The sequence below is a fragment of the Pseudorasbora parva genome, chromosome 7 (genome assembly GCF_024679245.1).
Source record: "Pseudorasbora parva isolate DD20220531a chromosome 7, ASM2467924v1, whole genome shotgun sequence".
NCBI lineage: Eukaryota > Metazoa > Chordata > Actinopteri > Cypriniformes > Gobionidae > Pseudorasbora > Pseudorasbora parva.
In genome coordinates, this window is record NC_090178.1 from 9,831,363 (window position 1) to 9,853,325 (window position 21,963).

Genomic DNA, 21,963 nt, shown 5'->3' on the forward strand with positions numbered 1-21,963 from the left:
TAATCCATGATGAGACTGGGCTGAATAAATGATGCTCGGATTTTCATTTGAGTTTGCAGTCACTTTAAATCTTGCAACATACGCTGATTGTTTGTAAACAATGAATTTTCTGGTTGTGCAGTGAATTTAATTCACTTGTAGTATTTGCGTTATGCATCCATACAACTTTTCTTTCAGCGCATGGCTGTGACAAATTTGTTAGCTTAACAACAAAGATACATTTTCCACTTTTAGCTGAATAGCTGCATTTCGTCAATAGACCATCAAAAAGCGTTTTGTGTAAAATGGATCAAAAAGCATGCGGTTTTCACATGACTTTAATTTTCTCAGATTCTTCATCTAACGAGAGTCTCTATCTCATGACATATCTCATCTCATTGATTTTCTCTCTCGGGTCCATGCGATTCAGTGATGGTGTCAGAGGGCGGCGTCCGGCGCATTTGGCCTCTGCGAGCATCTGCAAACCGCAGCCAGCGTTCAGCCGTCAGGAGATTGATTGTGACAGACTTTTAAACAGTACACAACTAAATATAGCGGGCTACAGCACTATCAGAAAATGAGCTAGGAGTGCGGGCCTAGTCGTTTAGAAAGTCATTATTCTTATCATTTGCTGTCTCTGAAATTATTTCAGGTCTCTTCATGCAATGAATGCAGTATAATAAGCCAAACATGTGCGAAGGGCTTGAACTTTGGTAATCGGAGCAGGTCGGTGAAGTAGCATGACTGTGATGCAGTGGGTTTTAAAGTGAACGTTCAGGCTGTTGTGGTGCATTTCATCTTATAAATCAGTTAAATGTGTTTCTTGTATGATGATAAAATAACACCATAATATTATCTTCTGATGTGACTAGAAAAAAGGAGATTTAGGAACTATTTCTCATTGATTTGACACTTAAATAAGATTTCTACTAATGCAACCTGGTTGATTCAGACAGTCACATTTTTAAAGTGTGATTAATCAGGACATTTAGATATTACCTCTAAGGTTTGGATTATTACCAACATTTTGGGTTTGATACAATTCCAGTCTCTTGTACCCGTGTATTAATACTGAAATGATATCTTAGTATTTAATGTCGATCATTAGTGGTGAGTCATATTTTTTTTCTCATGAATCCATTAAAAAAACAATGTGTAAGTGCGGGTCTGGCATTTCATTTGGATTACAAATGTAGCAAAGTGAAGCATAAAAAAGAGATCTTCCTATTTGCTGAGCTTTGATGGCAAATAAACTGCCTGACATGAGGTGTGCAAATGACTTCACGATCGCGTCTATCATCACTTTTGGTAAATAATCTGAATTTGATTCATAACCATTATAATGACAAGTGTGTTAGTACTAAACTGTGAACCATCTTGAAAAGCAGCACAACGCCATCTGGGTCAAGAATAGAAATTTGCTAAATGTTGATTATATTACAGCAATTTTTTATGGCCATTAAACAGCACATCCCTAGACATCATAGTATACTGTTAAAAATGTTGAGGTCAGTAAGTTCAATACATACTGACTTATTTATGCATGTGTTTAGCCAGATTCAAAAAGTAACTTATAGACTTGTATAATGTTATGAAAGATTTCTATTCAAGTCAATTCAATTCAATTAAATGCTGTTCTTTTGAATTTTTATATTCATCAGAAACTTTTTTTACACAAATATTAAGCATCACAACTGTTTTCAACATTGATAATAATTAAAAATGTTTATTCGGCAGCAATTTCTAAAGGCTCATGTGACACTGAAGACTGAGGAGTAGTGACTGCTACAAATTCAGCAGGAATCACAGGAATAAATTACATTTTATGATATTTTAAAATAGAAAACAATTACGATGTTCCAAATAATAATATTCTGTTTTTACTGTATTTTGATCAGTTTAATGCAATCTTACTAACCCCAACATTTTGAATGGTAGATTTTGGCGATAAAAGTATATCAATAATTATCATGATAGAATTTTACTAGATAAAATGATAACATGAGTTTAATAAATGTTTAATATAATGTTCATGCACTATACAAATGATGCTGTCACACTGGTGCTGACTGTTAAGCGCTGCCATTTAAATGGTAAACGAGATACTCGTTTGTACCGCATGACACACAGAATATTTATCAGTTCAAAAATGACACATCAGCGTAAGCTAACAGCAAATACTCGACTGATCCAATGAAAAGTGTTCAGTGTAGAGTACAAACCACAAATCAGATGCCTCGTGATTTCATCAAGTTTAAAACAAGACCCCGACACAGAAAACTGGAGAAATGTTTGCCACAGTTAAACAGTTAGAAGGCTTTTCAATCCATAAATCACAAACATTTACCATGGATTTACTCTAGTAACCATGTTATTGTGGCAGAAATGTGAGATTCATACCGAAATGTATTGTATGTGACCTGTGTTGGCAAAATGAGTCGGAATGCGCAGGGGATAATAAGTCGAGCTATTGGCGAAATAAGTGAAGATTAAAAAAATTGATGATTTTGAGGTTTTCACAAAAATTAGCTAATTTAAGCCCTCGTCTAGCGATCCCAATGATTTATATAGTAATTAAACATCTAACAGTATCTTTATTTGTACGGTTTCTGAGAGGAGCACTTTCCCTTGTCCGTGATAAACACTGACTGGCGGATCAGTAGTGTGCGCACAAAGACGTCTCAGACAGCGCGTGATCCCGATATACACAGAATTACAGTATTTCAAAATTTCTCTTTTGCTATTATTTAGAGTAACATGATCTGGTATGTCTTAAATGAACATGTGGTTAACTGTTGGGGAAAAACAGCTGATATGTGACATTTTAGATCCATGTGGACAGTAGATCTTAATATATAGACCGTCTGTTTTGTTATTCGGACAATTGTGGTATCATGGCAAAAAAGGGGATTTAAATTTTTTTTTTAAGATATGGGTTTTGACTTGATGTGTGCATAATATGGCATTATCACCAGGGATTTTAAGGTGCGTTGCTAGGTGATTTTAATTCTGGAACCTTTTTAGTTTTACTCTTTTCCATTATTTGTGAGAGAACTCTTCCCTGCCAAACAAGGAATTTACCGGGTTTCTGTGTTTTCACTGTTAGACGCTTGGTGGCGCTATTACGCATCTTCTGAATGAGTACTAAATCTCCTGATCAAAACACACGCGAGGAAGACAGAGTAAAACAAGCGATCGTATGTAAGCAGATGCATATGAAAAATAAGGTGATCATCAACATTAAACATCATTAAACTATCTAATGTTACTGATTTAACTGTGGACCCAGGATGAGCTACAGGACTGTGAAGCATTAGGGGTGTTGTTGGACTTGGTCTACTCCATCTGTGTTTGAGCATCACTCTGAATCTTTTTCCACAAAAACCTGATTTTTCTCAGCTTTTTGTTCAAAATGTTGCTTTTTTATAAAACTTGACAATATTCAAGAGTTGGTAAAGAAGAAATGCATGAAGCTAGAGGGTTTTTGTTTAAAAGAAGAGGGTCAGCTCTTTCTTTTGATATATATTGCATGCTCAGATATTCATGAAACAAAATATTCTATGAGCTATTACATTTTTGTGAAAATGGTCAAAAACCCTGGTAGTGGCTGGCAAAAAATATTTTTTTAATGGTGGTGTGGTAAGAGGTAATAGAGAATGTGAAAATAACACATTTTTGAAAATGTGCTCATTGCGACTCATTTTGCCAGCACAGGTTACATTATTAAAGCTGCAGTAGGGAGTACTGTAGCTTTAGTAGATATTAAAGGAAAAATTGAATACAGTAGGCTATTTTTTGTAAGCTATAGCAGTTTTTGTGCATTTATATTATAAATGTCTTCGGGCTGCTGTTTTGTTTTAATAACAGATAACGGAGACAATATAGTTACTTTTTATCATGGTAGTGAGGTGCGGTGTGTGTGGTTTTAACTGTGGTTAAATTGATCTAAATACTGTGGAAGACTAGTGATTCTATTTATTCAAATATTCAGGATATTTAAATTTTACATTTTACATTTACATCTGTAATCCTACTCAAGCATTTTAGACTCAACTCAAGTTACTGTCAAAAGTGCATTTCTAATATTAATTAGTAATATGTTGACCTATTTGGCAAGTGTTTGTCACTTATAAAACCACATTTACTGTTGGGTTAACTTTCACTGAGGAGCAAAAAACTGCCTTTAAACCTGAAAGAAAGAAAGAAATAAAGACTTTTGACATTGATATTTATTGAGATACTTCGATTTTGCCTCATTTTATCATGGTAGTTGTTTTGGCCTTATAGTACTTTTTTTATTTTTTTATTTTATTTTCCACAGTGTATCATCATTCTGTGTGTTTGTTAAATCCTTTAAAATGTGTGGGTGATGTTTTTCAGGACATCTTCCCCTCATCTTTTGTTTGAGTAGTGTCTTTAGAAACACTTCTCCCAGTCAGTCCTCAGCCTCTCAGAGAGATGTGTCAGGCCTCAGCGGTTCTGAGCGGCTGATATCTCTCTGCCCATCTGCTTTTAGCATATTGAGATGTATTGAGAGAACGCGAGGCGCCGCTTCCCTCCGTGAGCCGGTGAAAGGCCCGAGCGCGATTAGATCATAAAACTGTAGCCTAATTTAAACGCCGGCTCTCCAGCACTTCACACCGTGTCTATTAGAGATCTGTGCGCTAATTCTTTTCATGTAGCATGAGTCCTGCAGATGTAGCACACTATAAAGGAGTCATTTAGCAGTCTTAATGAACAGAGACGGCCGTTTGGGAAGATCAGGCAGCGCTCGACTGTGCTCTGTGCAGGAAGAAAGGGCTCTTCACTGAATTTATTGCTTTATTAAAGCGAGCGCCTCGACCGTGTTACAAACGGACAAAATGACATGTTAAGTGGAGTACTTAGGATGTCAACTTCTCTAACATGAGAATATATGGGAGGTTTGACATGCAAAAGGTCGTGTGTGCTTATGACGACGTTTTGATGTAGAAACTAAAGGTCAGTGGACTAAAGTTTTATATTTCCAGAATTTCTGGTGTTTTGCAATGCAGTTGCTAGGTTGTTCTGGGTGGTTGTGAGGTATTGTTATAATCTAGTTTGAAAAATCTCTATTAAGTAGGCCTATGAGTGATAGTAAAAGTGTATGACAGATTCTCAAACTGTGGGGGTTGGTACACTTTATTTGATCAAAATTACTGTTAATATTTTAAAATAATATTTCAATTTTAAAATAACTTTTATATTTTGGATATATTTTAAAATGTTATTTATCCCTGTGATGGCAAAGCTGAATTTTCAGCATCATTACTCCAGTCTTCAGTGTCACATGATCCTCCAGAAATCATTCTGATATACTGTTTTGGTGCCTAAGGAACATCTCTTATTATTATCAATGTTGAAAATAATTGTGCTGCTTCATATTTTGTAGCATCCATAATACATAATTTTCAGGATTTTATGATGAATAGAACAGTATTTATTGGAAATATAAATCTTTTACTGGCACTTTTGATCAATTTAATGCTGAAAAAAATAAAAATAAACTTATGACCCCAAACTTTTGAAAGGTAGTGTATATGCAATAATGTAACAATGCTAAAATCGTGCACTGCATGATACAGTTACTAACTTTGTGCCTTGTTTGGAAGCAATTCTAGCATGTGATGTCCTCGATTGCAGCGAAATCACTATATGCAAATATAGCACAAAAAGTACAGCTTAAAGCTAAAGTCAAGAAATCATTTAGATTTAAAGAAATACCATTGCACAGAGCAGAGAAAAAAAATTAATAATTTGAAAAAAATGTCTCCTTTAAGATTGCACCGGTGTATTACCTGGAGGCATGAAATGTAAATGGAAAATCAACATTGTATCCTGTGATAAGGCGGACAAATTAATAAAGGCATTTTCTGTCCTCCGCTCCTGCTGACGCCGGTGTTAGAAGTCAGCAGGTCGTGTGGGAGGAACTTTTCTCGCAGATGAAGTGGGTTTTACAGGTTTGACATCGGCTGAGAAGCGGCAGCGCTCCACACGTGCAGCAGCGGTCATGAGGAGACTCAGTCAAGTGGGCCACAGGAAACACTTTCCTGAGGAGAGATTATGCTATGAATAGTGTGGAGCGTATACTCTATGCGGCCTACTATTTTACAAAAAAAATATTGTAGGATGCAGTATTCAGTTTGCAGTGATGTACAATTCAGTGAATGCCAATTGCATTGTGGGATACAATTTTCCATGCGCTCTGGTTGTACTGTAAAATTTTCACTGTAGGTATTTCATACAATCAAAAATGTTCTGTGCACGCCTACTGCAAAACTTTTTATGATGGTATGGTATTTCATTTTGAGCAGGAATGGTGCAAATGCAATTTTTAATAGCGACATTCAGTGGCTCCATTTCAAAACCTAGCAAGCTGCCTTTCTAGTAAGCATCCTAACTGAAATAGAACCTCACAAGGGACTTGGAGTATATACCAAGAGAATAGTGCTTCTTACGGAAAAGAGCACAGAAGACATTTAAATAGTTTGATGGTAATTTGATGGTGTTGCTAAGAGATGAGTAGTTTTATTGATTAAATACTTTTTGAGTGCTGAATAAATCACAGCAGTTATTTTGCTTTGACCACCATCTTGGATGGACTTTTTCCAAAGACTTCAGATGTACAAAGATGGTACATCTCTGGGAGAATGTGCAACACGCAATATGGCAGAAAAAGTCCCGCCTTCTAAATAAAATAGCCAATTGATTATTAGATCAACCACATTTACAGTGTCATTTTAAAATGGAGAATGGAGATGCAACTTTATCTTCTTGTATTTAGCCCTGAGATATTCCTTACTATCATAGTCAAATGTGAACGTACACCTTAACTATTTTTCAATTCAATAAATGTTATTAAATAAACTATATTTTAGTTTAGTTATATTTATTGAATATTTTGAGGAGATCTTTTGGTACTGAATACTATTTGTGCAATAATTATGGTTCAATAATGACCACTTTTCAACAAAAAAAAATATTTTTTTGAAAATATAGACCAAAATATTTGTCTTTAATATTTATATTACAATTAGTGTAGTAATTAAGTAGCCTGACAAGCCAGACCCACATCAAGATGTTTGGTCTGGAAACTCACCATAGACAGGGCTCAATCCGAGGGGCGGGATAAACGGTTGTCTTTCAAACTCCCTCTGCACGCGATAGGATAGCGCTACCACCAACCAGAGCAACGAAGGTGAAGCGGAGCTCGTTGACAGATTAAACGTCCCTTTTTAAGAATGACTTCAGTGCCGTTCTTTTCTCAGAGAAAAGGGGGGGGGGGGGGGGGGGGTCGTCCTTGTTAGCGCTCCCGCCTGTCAAATGATGATGCCTATGGTGTAATGGAGGGGCTACACATGAAGTGTCCAACATTCCATACTTCGTTTTTTCGGTTAATTAAGTGCATCATCTGGGTATTTAAAGTGTACTTTTTTTTCTATTTGGAGTTTTCAGTATAAACACACTATTTGCTCTATTTATGATACAAAACGTCATAGAATAATAGTGCACAAGAATGAGAATAAGGATGTCCAAAAATAGCTGACATTGCAAATACGGTTGCCTTATTTTTCTTTGCTTTTTTGCTGTGCATTATAGAATTGCCTTCTTCACAAAGGATGCATTCTATTCTATATCTAAATGTGTCCAAAATGAGGGTATTTTAGAAGGTGTTTTTGAGTGGCTTTCACGTGTACGTTTCTGATATGTGGTGTCTGGATGTAAGTGCTCCTGCTTGCGCAGCGTCTCACTTACGACAAACAATTTGATTGTGCTGTTCTGTGTGTAGGTCCACTAGATGGAGGTCTGGAAGAGGAAGAGGAGGAGTGCATATCAGATGCAAATGAACTCACTGCTAAAGAGGAGTTTTCAGTGGAAGAAAACTTTCCTGCTGACTTTGAGCCAGACAACCTCACCTGTGAGGACATGGAATATTTCTGCGGAAAAGGTCAGACATTCCTGATGATTCTACTTCTGTGTATGGCCTGTATATCTAAACACTTGCTTGATATAGACCTTCTACATGAAAGCAACCTTTCATGTAGAAGGTCTATGAATCAAGTAAGTGTTTAGATATTCAACACAGAGCATATCCTAGTGAAACGATTTGTAAGGTAACATTCGTTGAAATTCAGTTTTGTTAATTGATTGCCAGTTGAAGTTTGACTCTAAAGCATCTTTGATTACCGGTTTGGTGGCAGTTTTAGACCAAAGCTTGAACACACACTGTTTTGGCATTGCTTGTAGAGCAGTGGGAAAATCTCCAGAAACCTCTGCGTCCAGGTTTAGATACTCCCTTTGATATCCAATTCTCCCTCTGTACCTGAAAAGAGGAGTTTGATCTAGGAAATGGCAACCAGTGCACTGGCTAATCCTTAGTTGTATTTCAGCCAGGACTTACTATGGGTAGCGAAACATACTTGAGCTTTTATCACTTAAAGGCATATAATACATTATACGCAATAAACATTATGGGGGTTTCTTAAATGGTTCATTTAAGAACCATTGTTACAGCCAATTTAATGCTGCATTTTTTGGTTGATTATTTGTTGTTGTTTGTGGAGGGGTCTGAAATTGTCATCGTGGGTGCATGTCCACTGTGAGAGACATAATCTAAAAAAAAAATCCTGAAACCATGTGATTTTCTTTTGAAAACTATTTATTTGTATGGTACAGCTGCAAATAGGTAGTTGAACACATGAGAAAATCAATGTTAATATATGGTACAGTAGCCTTTGTTTGCAATTACAGTTTGAGGTCAAACGTTTCCTGTAGTTTTTCACCAGGTTTGCACACACTGCAGGAGGGATTTTGGCCCACTCCTCCACACAGATCTTCTCTAGATCAGTCAGGTTTCTGGCCTGTCACTGAGAAACACAGAGTTTGACCTCCCTCCAAAGATTCACTATTGGGTTTAGGTCTGGAGACTGGCTAGGGAACGCCAGAAACTTGATATGCTTCTTACAGAGCCACTCCTTGGTTATCCTGGCTGTGTGCTTCAGGTCAATGTCATGTTGGAAGACCCAGCCTCGATCCATCTTCAATTCTCTAACTGAGGGATTTTGTTCCCCAAAATCTTACAATACATGGCCCGGTCATCCTCTCCTTAATACAGTGCAGTCGCCCTGTCCTATGTGCAGAAAAACACCCCCAAAGCGTGATGCTACCACCCCCATGCTTCACAGTAGGGATGGTGTTCGTGGGATGGTACTCATCATTCTTTTTCCTCCAAAGAGTTAAGAAAAGTTCTATTTTGGTCTCATCTGACCACATAACTTTCTCCCATGACTCCTCTGGTCATTGGCAAACTTAAGACGGGCCTGGACATGTGCTGGTTTAAGCTGGTGAACCATACGTGCCATGCATGATTTCAAACTATGACGTCTTAGTGTATTACCAACAGTAATTTTGGAAACGGTGGTCCCAGCTCTTTTCAGGTCATTGACCAGCTCCTCCTGTGTAGTTCTGGGCTGATTTCTCACCCTTCTTAGGATCATTGAGACCCCACGGGGTGAGATCTTGCATGGAGCCCCACTCCAAGGGGGATTGACAGTCATGTTTAGCTTCTTCCATTTTCTAATGATTGCTCCAACAGTGGACCTTTTTTCACCAAGCTGCTTGGCAATTTCCCCGTAGCCCTTTCCAGCCTTGTGGAGGTGTACAATTTTGTCTCTAGTGTCTTTGGACAGCTCTTTGGTCTTGGCCATGTTAGTAGTTTGATTCTTACTGATTGTATGGGGTGGACGGTTGTCTTTATGCAGCTAACGACCTCAAACAGGTGCATCTAATTTAGGATAATAAATGGAGTGGAGGTGGACATTTTAAAGGCAGACTAACAGCTCTTTGAGGGTCAGAATTGTAGCTGATAGACAGGTGTTCAAATACTTATTTGCAGCTGTATCATACAAATAAATAGTAAAAAAAATAATATATTGTGATTTCTGGATTTTTATTTTTTTATGATGTGTGTGTGTATGTGATTATATATATATATATATATATATATATATATATATATATATAAATAAAATATGGGTTGGTGGGCCGTTTTTGGCGTGAGACTCTTACGTGAGACTCTTATCGGGGAATAAAAAAAAAAAATACCACTGATAATCTATTCTCAAAGTTGGGTTTGGAGCTGGGTCCATACCAGCATTTCTTAACCGGGGTGCCGCCTGACGTGAGCAGGGAAGTCGAGAGCAGGGGTGCCGTGTAAAAGGTACACTTGCACCGCGGTTTCTCACATCTGATGACGCATTTTTAATATGGGTTGTAACTTGAACATAATGCTTTTTGTATGTTTCTGTCGATGTATACACGTGCTGGCTTCTCAGTCATACATTACATCAGCGCTAATAAAAGAAAAACGTGGGCAAAACGTCTCTCTTTGTAAACTTTGTTAAATGCATGCGAGTGCTGCCGTATGTCCGAATATGACCAGTCATTTCTCCGTCATCACCCGCATGTAGAGCCAAAAGACGCGAATGAGAGCTTGTGAGTGCTGTGAGAAGATCTGTCTCTGTGCACTCAACCGAGAGCGTGCAAACGTCTCACAGCGCGCAAATATTAATTTATCTTTCAAGTCTTGCACTTGAAAGAAAAAACTCACACAGAATGTATGTCAACATGTCCATCTTGATGAGGATCCAAGCAGACATAGTCTGTATGCCTTAAGTGAACTTTATACAGTCTAGAAAGACGACACATATCTCTGCATTAGGTCTTAAAGGGGCAGTAACCTTTAATGTCAAACAAAAGAAAAGGAAATCACTCACTCTTTTTTGAATAGCTTGTGTAAGTTTAATAAGGATTAATCTTTATTTTAAACCATTACATATGCAATTATTTTACATTTTATTACTTTATTACATTTTTCTACCTACACAGCAAAAAACATGTTGTGAGATTTATCACCACGGGTGTTAAAATTATCACTTTCCGGGTGAACATACAGGTCCGTCTTTGCTAGTGTTAAAACAACACTGACGAAAGTGTTCGTTATACAAACACTGTGTTAGTGTTTCTTTTTAGTCACTCAAGGTGTTGAGAAATGTATTACTCATAAGTGTACATTTAACACTTTATGGTGATTAATCTCACACACCCAGTGTATTTAATGTTTATTTAATGTAAATACTTAAATACTAAAATGGCACTGTGAATGAAATTTAAAACAATTTATATATATTATTTTATTTTTTCCCCAAAAAAATCAAGTGACTACAAATTTATTTGAATATTTATTGAAATTGTAATATATCAATTCCATTACATTTATGTATTGGCAGACACTTTTATCCAATGCGACTTACACTGCATTCAATACCATTTTTAATAAATAAAAAAAAAAAACATTTTTGTCAGTTCTTGCTTTCGCCGGGAATCGCTACAGTAAAGCCATTGTAGTCACACATACAATTGAATAAAACAATTTCTTGTTATACTCCAATGCTATAACATCTTACCATGATAAATCTCTACTGCGTTTCAAACAAGATTAAACAAAGAAACATTCCTCAAGTAATGTTTTAATTGAAAATACAAAAAATCAACATTGTATATATTAAATCAACCTTAATGTTAAAAAACTGTCTGGTTTGTAATTCATTCTGATAAAATACTATTCCTTTATAAATTAATACATTTACATTTGGCAGATGATTTTATCCAAAGAGACTTACATTGCATTCAATGTACGCATTTTTACATTTTGTCAGTTCTTGCTTTCCCAATTCATCGATCCCACGATCTTGGCGTTGATAGCGCTCCTCAAAATGATCCAAACACATAGTATCGTTCCTGTTAAAGAGACACATTTGGTTAAAACAAACACATTAAAAAAATCTAAGATATAAAGTTTCAAACATCTTCAATCAACAAGCAGAGATACTTACATAGCCTGTCTTCCTTTCAGGATTGTTTAGGTTTGTAGAGTAATAATGCCAAGGGCATACATAGATTGTGGCCTTAAGTGGTTTCCTTCTGCAATAATAAACAATATTCCATGAAACAAAAATCCTCCAAAGCAGAAAGCAAACTAAAAGACTCAAAATAATCAGGTCACTTTGTGTTTTACTTCAGGTTATCTTTATACCAACACATAGCAAGAAAATGTTATATTCAAAACATAAGCACTACTGTTACAGATTTACAATACTACAACTAGAAAAGGCTAGAACTAAGTTGTACAGAAAAAATCGCGCATGGAAGGGCACTAATGCATGTCTGCTCAACTAATACAAAATAAGACGAAAAATGTCAAATAGTATGAGTGTGCAATGTCGTGGTCTCGTGGAATGTATACGCCAAAACTCATTTCGGCGTGCATATGATACGCACTTTGTGGCGTATATATGACACGCTCTCTTGGGTAGGTTTAGGGTAGTGGGGTGGGGGGTTCGTATGTATAATACGCCATAAATTGCGTATCATATGCACGCAAAAAACAGCGTATCATATGCACGCCAAAATGAGTTTTGGCGTATACATTCCACGACATTGCACACTCGTACTCGATCTTGAGTTTCTATATATTGACTGAAGCAGTTCATGAAGAAAAGCGTGTCCTACGATGTTTTCGACATTTTGGAGCGCTGTACAGAATGGTCCGCGTATGTTATCAAAGTACAACGAGAAGATTGCTAGAACACACAGAGCATTTCACTCGCAATATGTTGCAGGCCGATCAGTATGCGCAGCGCCGACAATGATGGACCGTGCTATCCGTGGGTGCTCGGCCAGGGATCGAGCCCCGGCGTCACACAAGAAAAAAAAAATTAAGAGCAATTAATTCATTCGATTAACGTCTGCTTTCTCATTTGAATGACATTTCAAAACACCAGAATTAACTCGTAGTTACGGGGTGAAAGATATAAACGGTCTTATAAAGGTTGGAAGCCCTAAAGATACGTTATGCCAAATGAGAAGAAATAACTATCCAAGTCCAGTGAGTTAAAAAATGACACATAATGTTAATGCTGCTACATTATTACAAAATTAATACAACGAAATTAAGTCACTTACGTAAATCTCGTCCTCCATTAACGAATTTAGTGTGTTAGTGGGGGTTATTCAGTTATGTTAAACTGAATGGCGGATCAAAAGCGCGCTAAATTTAAACTGAGGTAAAAAAAAAAAAAAAACGCTAAGAGTTAAGTCATCCACATCGGCTACGTTACTCATTATACAAGCTCATTAATAAATCACAAGTTGATAAGATAATAATACTATACTATACCTTGTCCTTGTAACCATTGTGTGTGCAGGGAAATCCATAAAGATGGAGAGACCGAAGGATGAGCTGGGAAATTTAAAATGCTCTGCACATGCGCAGATGTTGATTTTTAACACCCAAAGGAAACACTGTGCTTTATCACCCAAAGGAAACACTGTGCTTTAACACTAAACAAGTGATAAAGCATATAATATTTGTAAATTAACACCAGATTTTATCACTAGATGCCCAACACCAGGTTTTTATCCCTCAGTAATTTGCTGTGTAAAAACTAATTTTAGACCTACCTGAAAAACCTGAAAAGCATTATTTTATAAGTATCTTTCCTCAAAGGTATTTATTTGTGCTGCTGCTTGTATTTAAGTTTTTTGTTCTTATTTTCTTTATTTTCTTTATTTTTATTTGACAGTAGTCCTTTTTCCCCTGAACATAGTAAATACCGAACCATACTGAAACCGTGAACCTAAAACCATGATACAAACCGAATCGTGAGCGATCTGTACCGTTACCCCCCTAAGGGTAACGTATGTCAGAGGGTAGCACACACATTCTGAAAGCCTTCGGCAGAATTCAGATGAGCCATTTTAATCTAGATTAGATTAATCTTGATTAAAAAAAATCAATCTATGCCCACCTCTAATATATACATTTTAAAACGCAAGCCATCAAACTGACATCAGCTGACAAGGAATGCTTTTTCCAGACTCGAAGTTAATTTTCAGATTTTTATTAAAGATTACCACGCCAAAAAAAAAAAAAAATCTGTGTATTAACCTGCATGGATTAATTGTTCACCTTAAGACCTGTAATATGTGCCAACAAAGTAAATAAGATCGATTTTGATTTCATGAGGACTTTAAGAACCATGTTGACATACACTACTGTTCAAAAGTCAGTTTAAAAAACAAAGACGCACTAAACAAAAGTTACAAAATATTTATATTTCAAATAAATGCTGTTCTTTTAAACTTTGTTTATCACTGAATCCCAGAGAAAAAGAAACTGTATCATGGTTTCCATAAAACTATTAAGCAACTTGAATGGAAAAAATATTTGAACATTGATAATAATAAGAAATATTGGTCACACTTTAGATTAGATTCAAGTTCTCACAATTAACCAACTACAACGTTTGCCTCAATAAACCACTAATGCTACTTATTTATAGTTTGTAAGGTAGTTGTTAGGTCTTATGGATGCAGAATATGATCATACAGAATAAGGCATTCATATGTGCTTTAGAATTACTAATAAGCAGCAGATATCCTAGAAATATGCATGCTAATAAGCAACTAGTTATAGTGAGAATTGGACCCTAAAATAAAGTGTTATTGAAATATTTATTGAGCACAAAATCAGCATATTCAAGTTGAGTGACCCTTAAGACTGGAGTAATGATGCTAACATTTAGCTTTGCATGGGGAATCACATTTTAATTTTAAATTACATTTTAAAATGTATTCAAATAGAAAACACTTATTTTAAATGAATAACATTTCCTAAATGTATGTTTTACTGTTTGTTTTTTTGCATCCTTGGTAAGCATAAGAGACTTTAGAAACATTAATCAAATGTCATGATGAAGGAATATTTTCAGGAGAGTCTTATCTTTTAGTAATGCAATTTTGAGTCTGTATAGGACAACACTTGGATTTGCCCTGATGTCTGTCATGTGCCCGTTCACTCCGTTTGTGCTTCCTATTTAGTGATCTTTCTATTCCTTTTATGTATTGGTCACACCTGACTAATTTGCAATGTGTGTTTAGTTCAAAGTTAGGAAGTTGTCTGGACCCCCAACACATATGCAATCCCCCCCCCCCCCAGGATTCCCTACTCTTCCCTCACTGATAAATGAGAGGAATATGACCAAGTTTATGCTTTGAATGTCCCTCCGTCTCAAAGAGAAATGTTTTTGAAATTACGTTTCTTTTAAAAACCCACGGTGCCCAGAGGGATTTCATACAAGGCCTGTCTTTGAGAAGCAGAATCTTTTTTATGTCTTGCACAAGGTGGGCTCCTTTTTAATGATTTTCCTTTTGTTCTTCATGTAAAGGTGTAACAGGCATGACATGTGTGAACCTCAGAGCTAATGGCAGTTTGGCAATATTTTGTTTCGGGGTCAAATGAAAATCTTCATATGTGTTTTTGTTTCCCGCTGCTCCATTGGAAGAGCTGGGGAGAAGCCCTGCAGATGAATCCAGTTTTACTTTGTTTTGTTTATGGAGTTTTATTCAGATTCCCCAAGGTGTAAAATACAGTATTCAGATGCTCAATTCAATTACTATTTAAAAGATCCCAAGGTCATTCCTTCCATTTACACATTAACTGCGAAAAATGTACAAAGTCACAGTGCGTTTATGTAGTTTTGAATAAACCTGTGGGATTCATGCAAGAAATGCTTTGGAAAATCTAAAGATTAGTTTTAAGTATTGAAATGTGGGCGGCAGTGGCTCAGTGGTTCATGTAGGTTGTCTACAAACCGAAAGGTTGGTGGTTCAATCCCCGGTTCCACCTGACCAAGTGTCGAGGTGTCCATGAGCAAGACACCTAACCCCAGCTGCTCCTGACGAGCTGGATGGCGCCTTACATGGCTGACATCGCCGTCGGTGTATGAATGGGTGAATGTGAGGCAAAATGTAAAGCGCTTTGGATAAAAGCGCTATATAAATGCAGTCCATTTACCATTTACCATTTACCAAATGAGCCCTTAAATTACAAAAATAATTTGCAGGCATCGCAAAGGTTTTGCATTTCGATTGGTTTCCCCCTCAAACAACAAAGTAATATTACGTTGTATATTACTATTACTGTAATATTACTATGTTTTTGTTTTGTTTTGTTTTTTAGAAATAATACTGTGATTTTCTTTTTTTTCCTATTTTATGTGTTTTGTTTTATATTTAATATTTATTTTTATGAATGTTTAATATTGGTATTTTCTTTTTTTCTTTTAATAGTTATGTTTTTATCTCTATATACAAAAAAGAATAATAATAATTGAACCCGATACCATTGAAAATCAGGTTTTCCCACAGTATTCTTAAGAGTACCGTGAAAAAACATCCGTCCCATGGTAAATATTAAAGTACCACGGTCACGGTACTATTTTGTAAGGCTTGCACACAAGCTCTCTCATTCTCAAGGCAGTTTTTTAGTTTGTACTCAAAACCTTTTTTTGTCTCAAGCACCACCAAGTTTAAGCAAATCTCCTATGAGATTCCTTTGAACCTTTTTGATAGCTTTGCTAAAAACGAAGACCAACAGTGGTCCAAACTTTCAACTCTTTTACTTCCGAGATGCTTTAGTAATCTTCCCGTCGTCATACGCAAGGGGTTTGTGTCAGATTTCTCAAGCTCCCTATCTGCTGCAATTCGGCTCTAAGTCTTCCATGTCCTCGAATTCTTCGGACAAGTTCCCATTCTCTTCCAGTTAATGCATAGTACAAGCTCATCAGGTGTATTCATTTCCCCCTGATCCTCTGCTCAATTAGATCTCTTTAAAGCGCATTTAGCCCAGCGTCTGAGTGGCTTAAATTCACTCCACTTATGCAGAAGTGCTATGAATTGAAGGCGAACGCAATCCTGGTGGCATTAAACGGTTTATGTGTGTTATTCCTCGGCTATAGTATGGCAGAGAGGGTTCTCTTGATTAAGTAAACCCTCTCAAATGAGATGGCGGGCTGTAATTAGCCCAAGCGGAGTCAAACGCCAGAGCTTTAAAAAGCAGTCACTCATCCCTGTTCCTTTATCTGTTTTGGAGAATAAGGTCTCCCGTGTGAAGTTCCTCGCTGGCAGGCGGTTGCTCCACGAATGGCTCGTAGTTCAGTGGTCGTGTATCTTTGTCGTCATTCGCTGACAACTAGCTTGTCAGGAGAACCTAAAACCTCCATTAAAAGTTTCACCCTATAATAGGTATTAAAAAGCTGTCTGAACAAAAAGAGGAATCGCCCGTCTTCATTAACTCACCAAGCCCTTATTAACTTTGATCGGACGACAGTGAAGTAGCAAATCAGCTTAAATTTACAGAGGTCAGGCGGTTGGACGTCGACAAAGTCTCACCCGTTTTCCGGAGTGTGAGTCTGTTGCACCTTGCAGCTCATGGTTTGAAACGGAAACAAACCAGTTGTTAAGAGAAATCAGAATTGGCAAACGCCTCATGACCAGACGTGATCCAGACATCTTCAGCCTATACAACTAGGGATGGGAATCATAAGGTATTTAATGGTTCTTCTTAATGTTTCAGATTCCTTAATGAATTCACTAATAATTCATTTTAGGAATTATTATTTAAAAGCAATTAAAAACATATCAAGATATATATTGAATATCGTAAAACTTTTGACAATATCGAGATATATATATATTTTTTTTAGATATCGCCCAGCCCTATTTTTTTGTTGTTCTGTCTCTTTAGCTTCGTTTTCAACTGTGATACAACGGCCCGGGCCAGTGTTGCCAACTTGTAGAACAATGATTAGTGCAAAACAAATTCAATGCACATATGTACCCTGTGCGTCAAAGTATGTGCAGTTAAACAAATATGGGGCGGCATGAGTACAGTATGTGGTACTCTTCAGGTGAAGAAATTTTCATCATTCACTCTCACGGATGTCAAAAAACGAAATATACTCTTGTCTTAAGCTTGGTTTAAAGCTGATTCATACTTCTGCGTCAAACCTGTTAAGAATATGGCATAGCCTGATGTGTACCTCTCCAAAAATTTTACAACGCATACATTTTATGCAGACCGTCAACAAAGAAATTGCGATAGTATATATATAATGTCACAAGTAATTACCCCGTTATCAAGAGTTACTGGATTTTACATGATTTTTTTGGTTCTTTTGTAGCGTGGGTTTGGTGAAGTGGGGAAAAAAACACTGTCTCATGTACCTTAGTCCTTCTCACCACCGCTTCCTGAATGTTTAGAGAATAATTACTCTGAGCTATGGCGTGTTTAGTCAGTGGAGGCTCGCGGTGCAGATCCAGGCGAAAGAATAAACAAGGCTTCAAGCATTTAATTCACTAAATCCAACCAGATGATCAGTCATTGGCTTGGGAACTGGATTACACTGGGTCACAGTGTATGCTTCTGTGGCAGGTTAAATTTCGGTAACACTTTATTTCTCACTTTTAACTAGCTGCTTATTAGCATGCATATTACTAGTATGCTGGCTTTTAATTATTACTTATAAAGCACAAATCATTGCCTTATTCTACATGACCATATTCTACATCCCTTAATCCTACACTGTAAAAAAAAAAAAAAAGGGGGAAATGTATAACTTTTGCAGTACAATCGACTTGGCTGTTTAGTTATTTCAACTTAAATAATGTTAAACTGACTTTAAAAAATTAGTTACATCTTGTATAACTAATTAAAAAAATTAATTAACTTATTTTGATGAGTTAAAACAATGTAAACACATATGTTGTCATAACTTATTGAACATATGTTTTACAGTGTACCCAATGCCTAAACCTAAATGCTACAAAACTACATTGCAAACTATTAATAAGTAGAACATTGAGTTTAATTAATTATTTTTCGTTTTAATACTAGTTCTAATTCATAAGCATTCGAATCACTCAAAAAAACTGGCTCATTAAAGTATTTTTTGAACTGATCATTTGTACTTATCTTCGACTGTTTAAGACCGTAGCTTGTACGTTCAATGTCCAACACCGATATCTGTACATTGATGCGATCCAATGACTATCGTAGCATTGTGAGAAAACGCACCAAAAATAACACCGTGGTTTATAAAAGTAAGAGTTCACAAGAACCATAACACATTGTGATCAGTGAATCTTTTTGAAGCGTTGACTCTTTGCACATCACTCATTTCAATTCCCTAGCAGCCTCTGTGAAACCAAATACCCTGAAACAGCAGAGGGGTTCCTCTCTGCAGCGACCCTAAACTGTTTGGAGAGGGTCTCGGCTTCCGTCGCATCGTCGCGCACTCATGTACCGTGAAATGATTGAGACTCTTCCGTCAATGGCTTCATACGAAATGGTTTCGAAACAGCAGAGCGCACTGTGAAATGAAGTCCCTGCCGATGAATAGGGTGAGTCTAGCGCACAAATGTGAATAAACATGAAACCTGAGGGCTGTCGAAGGAGATGGGCCTCCTTATTTGAAAGAAGAGACGGAGAGAAATAAAGAGAAAAAAGGCACCCCTGATAGTCCAGAGAGACAACCTTGTTGTCTCCTTGACAATTGAAGCAGCCCCCCTCCAAACAACTCCCTTTTCACGGTCAATTTCACATTTATGGGCGCTGCGCTTGTGAACAAGTTTCAAACTGAAATTTACAAGCCGCTGTCACACTCGCCGCTATAATTGTGAGAATGCTGGTGTTATATTTTCAGGGTTTTTTTCTTCTTCTCAGTTTTCACAGAAATTGTGAAATTTGACCTTGCTTCTATGTTTTTCCATTCTTGTAAATGTTTCTCCAGGGAGCAGTTGAGTTGACACACGAAGTGTTCTGATAGGTGCGTGTTTCCTGAATTGTGGAAGGCCAATAGCGAGTATTACTCAGTGGCCTTGCTAAGGACAATACAATGCATGATCTCATGAAAGCCACAGCATAGACATGTTCAATATAGTTTAATTGATCTAAATGACAGCATTGAGATTGCATTCTGGTCTGATCATATCACCACGGAGAAAGACTTGAATAATTATGAGTCATTTTAGCCCGTAGCAAGGTGCCACTTATGAACAAATCCTTTGAATCCGGGCGGCCTTGCGACGCGAGCCAGTAAACAGTACGCAGAAGAATTAATTACGCCGTTCTTTGTGCCGTTTCCTCGCTAATCGGGATCTTCGGCAACAGAAAGATCTTTTCAATACGTTTCTCCCGTCGCTGATGGTAAAGCATGGAGAATATGGAAAAATGCTCATTTGCGCAGCGATAAGATGAAAGACGCATCCCTTTAGCCCCGTTTGACTCTGTGCAGGAAATCATTCATTAATGTTTGTTAAGTATGACAATCTAGCCTGGCCAGATCTACATACTCCAGACGGCATCGCATGGAGAGATAACGCAGGCCAGCAGCAGCCAGAAGAGAGCACAGCCAGTTCCTGTAATGATGGGGAATTTATGGGCCTTTAAAGAGATAGTGCCGAGGCCTTCCACTAATCACACACTCCACCAGGGTGCTGGGTGGGATTTTGCTGGGTTAGTTCCCTTTTTTCTTGTCCGCACTGGAGGCATTGGAATTTTTTTTTTTTTTTTATTGTAATCAGCTTCCGAAAGCTGCGTGCCAGTGCAGATTATTGGGCGGAAAAGTGAAACTGTGGACTTTGTTTGAGTATTTGTTGTACAGCTGTCTCTAGTTTTATAGGGAAATCTGTTTATTTAACAACAGTTCACTTTATAAAGTCCTCAATTACCACTGCTTTAAATGGAGGGGAAATATTGGCTTCCTAAGTGGCCACCCATCACCAAGCATAACAAAATTAGCACTTTATCTTCAAAACACACAGGATACATAATTCAAAAGTTCCCATTATTAGAAAACAATTCAACGAGGCAATTTTGTACATTTAATAACTAGAGCCGGTGTTCTCTCTTCTTTGCTCAAAAAAGAAGGGATTCATTCATATACTTTAAACATACACACAGAGCGTACAAAAACATGTAAATTACTAACAGCAGATGCTTTTAGGGTTGCTTGGAAAATTATTTTTGTAGTCTAACTTTTTATATTAAAACCCTTCAAAAGAGTTCTGTGGTGGTTCCATGGTACAGTGATGGCATCAGATACACTGGACTGTGCTACTCAAAGTGAGCATAATATGCCATTCATAACACATTTCACTCCACAATCTGTTGTTTTCTCAGAATGAAACAGGATATATTGAATGATAAAAATTGGGCTGATTTCTCTGGAATTGATTGTACCGCAATAGAGGAAATGTGTTGAAAAATAAGAGCTATTGTAACAGCAGCCAAAAGCAACTGATATTCTACTAAACGATTAGAAGCGTTTTGATTGGATCTTTTTTTAATGGTTTTCCAAAGTGTATAAAAAATATTATGGTACTGTCACAGTACATTTCACATTAACAAAAAAAACAAGTACAGAAATAGATAATATATACCAGATAATGCATATAATGTGTGTGTGTGTGTATATATATAATATATATATATAATATCAGATAATGTATATAACCAGAACATTTTCATGAGGTGTTAATATAGATTAGATTCCCATTATCATGGTACTATATATTTTTTATATATGTAAACTAAAAGGTGTAAACAGTAAAAAGGTTATTTTCAATTAGATAAATAAGCAATATATATTATATCTACTGTATTCTTAGCCACAGCATTGTACATGCCATACCAGGATAATATGAATCTTCCATCTATGTTAGCAATGTTGCAACTCATGAGAATGATCGTTATATATTATCTAACTATCTATCTGTCTATTTGTCTATCTGTCTCTCTGTCTGTCTGTCTGTCTGTCTTTTTTTTTTGTTCTTTTTTTTGTGGTTAACCATTTAAGGACGATAACTAAAAAGATATAGTTCTAAAAATCATTCACAATATTAAAGAGTAGCAGAGTTCACACTACAGCTATAACGAGCACTTTACTAATAAAAAATATTGGAATCACTCTCCGAAGGATTTTATCCTTGACAGCCAATCAGAATCAATCCTGCTAAAACAAGCGTGAGCGTTTAAAGCAGCAGACAAGCACGTGCTTAGAATAA

The 21,963-nt window shown here is 36.8% G+C and overlaps 1 protein-coding gene across 2 annotated transcripts in view; it reads left to right on the plus strand.

Moving 5' to 3' along the window:
- Nucleotides 1-21,963, plus strand: part of zfpm2a (zinc finger protein, FOG family member 2a) — a 220,775-nt gene that overhangs the window by 49,833 nt on the left and 148,979 nt on the right. The window contains exon 2 of one of the 2 annotated variants that reach the window (XM_067448056.1): nucleotides 7,787-7,945. The exons of the other annotated variant lie outside the window; for it this stretch is intronic. Coding sequence (XP_067304157.1) covers nucleotides 7,787-7,945 — 159 coding nt within the window. The remainder of the gene's footprint in view (nucleotides 1-7,786; nucleotides 7,946-21,963) is intronic. 2 annotated transcript variants of the gene reach the window in all.